The 8,407-nt window shown below is 35.6% G+C and overlaps 1 protein-coding gene across 1 annotated transcript in view; it reads left to right on the forward strand.

Annotated features, from left to right (window-relative positions):
• Positions 1–1,234: 1,234 nt before the first annotated feature.
• gukh (NHS actin remodeling regulator GUK-holder) overlaps positions 1,235–8,407 on the forward strand; it is a 54,420-nt gene continuing 47,247 nt past the window's right edge. The window contains exon 1 of the mRNA XM_018026915.2: positions 1,235–1,500. Within this exon, the coding sequence (XP_017882404.1) occupies positions 1,426–1,500 (75 nt within the window). The 5' untranslated portion in view covers positions 1,235–1,425. The remainder of the gene's footprint in view (positions 1,501–8,407) is intronic.

Consider the following 8,407-nt stretch of genomic DNA (forward strand, 5'->3'; position numbering starts at 1 on the left):
TTAAGTCACTATAATATTTCAAAAAACCCATGAATTGATTTAAAATTTTACAGGTAGCTTTTTAATAGTAATAGGAATCTATAATAACAAATTCAACATGCTAGCATCGTTTAAGTATACTGGGTGTCCCAGAAAGAGTGTTAGAACCGAAGAGAGGTGATTCTGTATGTGTTTCTGAACAAGAATTTCCTTTGACAAAATGCAAAGTGAGGCATGGTTTTTGAATTATTGACGAAAAACACTGCCCAATAAGAACACGTATAGGGCCCGCGCTGAGCCACGACCGAGCGTCACAATCCAAAACAACCTATCCCTAGCTGAATGCGGGCCCTACACGTGTTCTTGTTCAGAAACATCTCCAGAATCACCCCTTTTCGGCGCTAACACTTTTTGTGGGACACCCTATATAGCCTATAAATCCTTAATCCTTTTAGTGCTGAACGACGATATATCGTCACGTATCCGAAGGTGTCTTACTATCCGCATTGCGTGAGAATTCTATCACAAAATAAATTTATAAAACGTTATAAATGATCTAATTTCATTGTAAAAGAATTAAAAAAATTGTTTTGGATTCAACTTTTTATTATATTCTATGCGGATTGGTGACGAGACTGCGTATACGCTGAAGCGATGAGATAGAAATTCGACACAGCTTCTTGGAACCGTAATGGCAATATATTGATACCTGTTAATTATTTTGTTAGAAGTGATTGAAAATGTAATATTTATACTTCATACTACGTGATATAAGTAAAGCTGTGATCCAATGATGATTATTCTTATGTGCAAATATTGTTTGTAGAAGAGAAACTCATTCCTATGTTTTTCATAATGTTTTATATTGGTATGATTTTCAACAAATATTGAAATACAATTGGCATTACTTTATTTTTTCTTCGTTTCGTAATATGCTGCCTTTTTAATTTTGAAAATATCATTCTTAGTTTGGTTTTTATAAGCATTTTCCCAAGCCTTAACAAATTCGACAAATTGGTATTCCTTGCATAAGTTTGATACTCTTGCTCGGCACTAAAAGGGTTAATGTCTGCATTAACTACAGAGTTTATGGAAATTTATAAAAATACACTTTTTATTGATCGATATGAAATAGCACTATAAACAATCTTTACTTAATATAAGCATCACGTCGCGCGAATTTCCATCAATTAGCGTATCAAACAGTTTGGAACAGTCTCGTGGAAAGTTCGCGGGGGTGTTAAACGTGTGATCCCTTCTAATGTTGCAGCCGAGTCGGATATTTGCACGTTCGCGGCGAGGACGGAGCATTTCCACGTCGTTAACAAACCATCGACGGCGCTGTTCACATCGAACAGCAGACCGAAGGCCTTAAGGGAATTATACGAGGCCGCGGCTATAGTTGCTGTCAGAAGTTTGGATAGCCTGAGAAGGGATGGCAGCTCCATGGATATGTTCCTCTGCACGCCGGTCCTCGGCAAGAGAAGGCGGGATCAGAGCCTCGACATCGAATCTAGAGTCGTGAGTACCCATTTTGTGTACATAAATGAGAATCATTGGAATTACATATTCTGCCGTTTTTATAAAGTGTCGCCTACCCCACAGTGTAGTAAATTGTTCAATTTCTATTTACATAACAATTCCTACTCATTGACTTTTTATCTGTCATTTTATATAGGGTCTCCTAGAAAAAGTGTTAGAGCCGAAAAGGGATGATTCCGAAGGTGTTTCTGCACAACACTTTCCTTTGATTGAATGCAAAGTGAGCCATGGTTTTTGAATTATTAACGAAAAACAGTGACCAATGAAAGCACTCGTAGGGAGTGCGCCCAGTCACGGGAGTGGTGGCACAGATCTTAACGCTCGGTCGTTGGTCAGCGCGGGCCCTACGCGTGTTCTCATTGGTCAGTGTTTTTCGTTAACAATTCAAAAACTATGCCGTCTCCTTGCATTTTGGCAAAAGAAATTGTTGCTCAGAAACACGTACAGAATCTATCACACAATCTAACACTTTTTCTGGGACACCCTTACGTAATCATAAGCCAACGAATAGAAATTGGAAACAGAAATTGGGACATTTACTATAATGTATTGCGATAGAAAAAAGTATCAAGTGCAGTTTGATTGAAAATTTTCATTCTGTGTTTCCGAGTTTTCAATGAAATATCAAGTCTGATTTTTATTCGTGTATACACCTGGAAATTGTGTTTTAAAATTATGATTAAAGACTATCTTTCGTTGTATTGTAGAGTAGAGATAAAATAAGAAACTGTCACTGGCAGAGTGATACACAGTTTGTCTAAAAATTGCCAGCTTTACGAAGTACTTATTAAATAATATAATAACAACTACTTATTGAATAACTTCTGATAGCCAACACCATATTTCATAAAATGGTCTGAGAAAATTCGCATGGTATCCATTTCCATTTTCAATTACTTTAGCAACGCGATGGCACACCTGCGTATCGCGAACGTGTTTGGGAAGGTATCGGCGAGAAAGGATTAAATTTAGCCAGGGAGTTTCGTATCTGCGGGATATGGTAGGTGTAGGCATAATCTCATTGGTATGGCCACACCATGATAGGGCCGGACCCCGCATAAGCAGGTTCAATGGGAGATGTTATGGGAAGCCGCAGAGATATATTGAATCGTACATGGTGGTCCACTGTCGGGAGCACGAACCGCTTCCATAATGATAGCTATCGTTCCCTCGCATTGTCCTTTTGTTAATGCACTAGTCTCTTTAATAACGCACGAGCTACTCTCGTTCTCATACGATTCCCCGTAATTTAACCTGATTAGCTGCCGATTATTGATAGCAAGCCTGCGTATTGCCATTAGTAGACTGCGGATTTTATGCATTTATAGAAAAATTGCATGTGTACAAGATATGAAAAATGCATGCAATATCCAACGGTATATGAAGTATCAAAACTAAGGTGCATATTATTGTTTTTAAAAGTTGAAGGAAGTTGTCTGTATTTTATTTTCTGAATTGATATAATAAGTACAAAAATTCGCAGTCATTATATTTCCATGTTTTCTTGTCTTCGGTTTGTTGCAGCATTCTTTATGTTATATTATCTACGAAGTATTTCGTTCTGATGATTTATCCTGTTGGAAAAAATACGTTTCTGCATAATATTTAATATTTCTACTGCACTTAACTTTCATCTAAATAACACGTTTTCTTATTCTTTTAACTCATTTCTTTTTTCTTTTTCTTGTTCTTTGAAATTCATCTATATTCTATATTAATTTTGATCAAGACTATACAATATTGTCACTGCAAATTCTATCACTGAAGTAAGTCTCAAACAAATCATTCCATGCATTACAGATACAGAGAACTGCGATTATGTTCCTTCATTCCTTTAATTCATCTTTTCCCTTATTTTTAATAACGCACGAACTGCTCTCAATCTCAGATGGTTCCTCGTAATTTACTCTCATTAGCCGCTGATTATTGGTCTGCTTCTTGTCATTAGTGAAGCTTTTCATATTCTTTTATCTTCGGTTTGTTATTAGTGCATTCTGTATCATAGACATGAGAGAATAGACCGAGCGTCTAATGTATTTTGTGTTCATTCCGCAATAAGTATAACATGCTGATAGAAGAAGAGACACTCTTCCATTAAATTTCTTTCTCTCAATCGCCTGAGCTTAAGTTTTTCATTTGAGCACTCGGTCTAGACTCATATATGAGCCGTTCATTTTGAAAGTGGCCTAAATCTATTTACTTGGAAAGATGCTTAATGGTTTGTGGTTTAATAAATTTGAAGGTATTGATAACTGATAAAATGATAATACAGTGATCTAAAGAAATCGTGGTACAACCGTTAAGGGGATGATTCCTCATATAAAATCTAGACTAAAACAAGGAATATAGTTTTTTATACGGGGTGTTTATGTTTTAATTTGTGCAAAAATTGGAACAATCACATTTTCCAATTTGCGAAACGAAAGCTTTTAATTCTCACCTGAGAGAAATTGTGCAAATTTAATTGAAACGAAAATGATCTTGTGACATAAAATATGTATATCCCATGTTTTTCAATATTCGTCCATTAAAAGGTAACCTAAATCTTCTGTCCTCAAATACACAGAGGAAATTACTGTTGTTAAGTTGAAGTTTAAGGACTTAAGTTACTCTTAATCAAAAAATAAAATAAAAATCTTAATTTGAGCAAATTGAACATTACTATTTAAATAATAAAGCATAGAGCTCTTATATCCTAAATTTTACTCTACATATATCCGTTTGAAACTGTCAAACTGGGATTTAAGCCACTTTTAAAATAAAAATTTGTACCATTCCATAACCAGCTAATTTTCTTTTTACAAAATCTAGTTTTAAATATAATAGTTAAAATTTCCTTAAAAATGAAGAAATAACGTAGAAATGTAAATATTAAAAAATATAGATTTAGTTTCTTGGACAATAGATTTAGGTCACTTTCGAGATAAATGGCTCATACTTGAATGTCTTGAATTTTTTTCTTGAATTTCACGATAATTTTTTTTCATAAATAGTGCTAGTCGAAGGAAATAAATTTCGCATTCATTATATTATGTACAAAATATTTCGTCGCAATTACTTGTCTTGTTGGAACAAATGTGTGTACAATATTCAAAATTTATGACTATGTTAAGTAAATTTCTCAAACAAATCATTCCATACAATAAGTTTCTGTTATTATTTAATAAACATTTTCCCACATTCCTTTAACTCATCTGTAATTTGAAATTCCTTCATATTCCACATTAATTCACTTGATAAATAAATACTTTTATACCGCATTGGATTATGGATTAGTGAACGAAATCAAATTCTTTTCGTGGGACCGGTACCTGGCTACAAATTAAAATTGGACACAGTCATGCACGGCCGACAGCGTATTTCCGATTCGAGAGCCGTACCTTCTGTCACACTCATCCCGGGCGCCGCAGCTTGACTAACTACATAAGTTCCAGTCGATTTTACGAACTGGAATTGGAACTCGTTTCATTGGCCTGTCAAACAGTTTAAATCGGTCCGCGTCGCGGCTGCGAGCCATAAATCCGCTACTCGTGTTACAGCTCTCCACCCTGTGGCACGCACACGGCCACGGCCATTAACAATCGGCCATTATCGAGAGTCAATCAACCCTCGCCCGCCGTTTCAAGGTTCGATTCCGTGTAGGAATTTCGGTCCGAATTTCTCACTACTGTTTTCTCACTCCGCGCTCGAATCTCGTACAGGCTGTTTCAGAATTATACGCCGTGGAGAGTGCAGTCTGACCCTGCACCTCAGGATTGATGGGCTTTTACTAAAAATGATTATAATTTAGTTTTACCTTGAATTTCACGATCTTTCGTTCTTCTTCTATAAATAGTACGTGTCGAAGGAAGTTTCCACATACAATGTAAATGTTCCAATTTTTACTCAGCTAAGCTTCTACTGTCATTTACAAGTCAAAATTTATGTTATATTAACACTAAACTTATTGACACTTTTTGGAGGATGGAGGGCTTTATATTATAGGATGTCTCAGTTAGAAGAGGCCATCGAAATAGCTCATGTTTTTTATATTATGAAAATGCTTCATGCCATAATTTATATGTATAGTTTCGAATTAGGAATATACTCCAACGAAAATCTTTTTCGTTGCTTTCATTGGGTAACTCTGTAGCTTTTACATTCTCGAGGTACACTTAAGGATATATGTATGTATATACAGGGTGTCCCAAAACTAGTGTAAGGAATTTTAATGGGAGGTTCCTGACATGATTTTAAACAACATTTTCCTTTGCGAAAAAGTTGTCCGAGGCGTGGTTGAGGAGTTATTAACAAAAAACACCGACCAATCAGAGCGCTCGGTTCGCGCGCGCTCCGGCTCGGGAGCGTTGGCTCCGATCCGGCCGGGCGGCTTTTCACGCGTTTGAACAAGCGCTCCGCTCAGTACGAAGCGTTTAACAAACTACATGAATAACAATGCAAGGAAATTGTTGTTCGTGCACTATTATGAATAACAATTAATACACTTAATCGTTGTTCACGTGCAATGGATGGAGAAATGATAGATTGTTGATAATTGATGGATGATGATAGGATTAACAAGTCGCGGGGAATATTGAATTAAAAAGAAAATGTAAAAACTGTAGAGATTTAGACTTACCCATTCATTCGCAAGTGCACCTGCTAACGATGGGCCACGGTCAATGGGTCAGCGTCCTTGCCGCTCGCAGGTAGGCCACAGCTGATCCTCTGTCCAGGGAAGGAACCNGATAAGAGGAGTCCTATCCTATTTCTACAATATTTTTTGAACATATACGAAATGCGTTTTTCTAAGGTACACAAACTTTTGGGATTGACTGTATAGCCAACACATCCTTAAGAGCAAAACTGAATACGCGCCATATAAAATTGACTAACTTTTTTTAAATCGTAAGGAAAATCATAAGTGTCGCGATTTTCAACTTTCTTGTCCTGGTTTGTAATATGAGATGAGATTAGTAACTGCTAAAAATTTTATCAAAGTCTGTCGATACCGAAAGAAGCGACGGACATCGAAAGGTGTAGACTTTTGGCCAGAACTCGTGTAAATTGCGATTTTTATTTATTTAATTATTATAATTTAATTATAGCTTACAACAGTGATAGCCAATTCCAATGAAATTTTCAGCATATACTAATCTCTTATAACTGGTCAAAATGTGTTGTTTAAATTATCATTACAAGCTGGGATAAAACAGTTGAGAAACGACTTGCACATTCTTTATATTTTTTATTTTGTTATTTACACATGATGCATACTTGTAACGACTGGGTCAACATAATTAATCGCACTTTTATATAATATATTTTTCTCTCTACACTTACCTTGTATTTGAAAGATATCATGTTTCAAAGTCAACTGTGGCGTATTACACTGACCCCATATTATACACCGGGTGACTCAATGGAAAGTATCATATGCAATAATTCGTTTTTCAATAAATTTAAAAATCTTTAAAAATCTGTTAGGCAATGGACATCATTGAGTAAATATATACTTAAAATATCCAAATATACTTCCTTCAGGTATTAAAATAAAATCAATTTTGAATAATTGTTAGAGACATTTTTTACCTACTTTCATGAATTTGTGTATATTATTTTAATAATTAGTAATAAAGAAAAGTTTTAGAAGCAGTAATTTCTTCTTCAGTAAATTTATTAAAAATCTATTAGGCAATGGACACAATTGAGTAAATACTTAAAGAACCAATATGTATTCCAGGTTTCAAAATGTAATCAATCACTACTGGATAATTGTAAGAGTCATTTCTTATGTGCTTTCATGGATTAGTATACATTTCTTTACCTTAATAATTACTATCCTAATAACAGTCCTTTTGTTGGGTTATAAGATTTTATATCAAATTGATTGGATGTATTATACACACAAGATATTATTTATTTCAACCAGAAGTTATTTTCGAAAATTGACAAACGTACGAGACTTCCGGTGTCTGATCGCGAAAGGGAAGGAAATTAGAGCTGAAAGGTGGTTAGTTCGTGGCTAGCAACAGCGGAATTCTTCCCACAGAGCTCTTCCCCCGTAATCCTTCGTTGTTCAACTTCGCTTTCAAATTCCTCAATCCCTTTTATACCGAGTGTCCCTTAATTCAATACAAATTATCTATTCGAATTCAATATTTCATAACAATTTCATTAATCACATCAAACAGTCAACTCGATTTTGTCTTCTTTTAACAGAGATGTGATAAAACCTCTTATCTCGCATTCGAGAAATCAGTGAGTCTTAGACTTAATAGATAAGCCTGTCAGGGAAATTAATGGGACGGATGCCATGCGTCCTTGACAAGTCCTTGATACTCGTAGCACAGAGTTCATACACGCACACACATGTCCGAGCGCGTACTGTTATCAATAACTTCGACTCGGTTTGAAACGGAGATTTATTTCGCGGCGAAAGATTTATTGGGCACCCGATACAAGCGTCCTTCGTTGGAAGGTTGCGCAGGTTGCCAATCAGTTATGCTCGTTCCGTTTCATCTTCCTAGTCGACTCCCGCGGCGATAGTCCTGCCATGCCGCCTTTCTCTTTATCCTGACTGCGACTACCTGCCTCGTTAATAGACTCCCAGGAAAATGAACAACCGGTGTCAGTTCATATTGCCCAATTTCCCCTCATGCCAATCAACGCGATTTCATATTAGCAATTAACTTGATTCTTGTTTTACATGCTATGTTCGATTTTATCTGTGATATACATGTATGAAACTGGATATGAGATATTATTTATAATATATTATATAAACAGTGAAAACAACCAGACGTGTAACTGAATGTGAATATCTATCGAATGTAGAAAATATAAAATAAGCCTTACTATGTTTATATAAATTTAAATATTATTGTTTTGTAGTTGATCATGGAAG

This window comes from Ceratina calcarata, unplaced genomic scaffold, assembly GCF_001652005.2.
Source record: "Ceratina calcarata isolate Rehan_Ccalc_2016 unplaced genomic scaffold, ASM165200v1 scaffold397, whole genome shotgun sequence".
NCBI classification, from domain to species: Eukaryota; Metazoa; Arthropoda; class Insecta; order Hymenoptera; family Apidae; genus Ceratina; species Ceratina calcarata.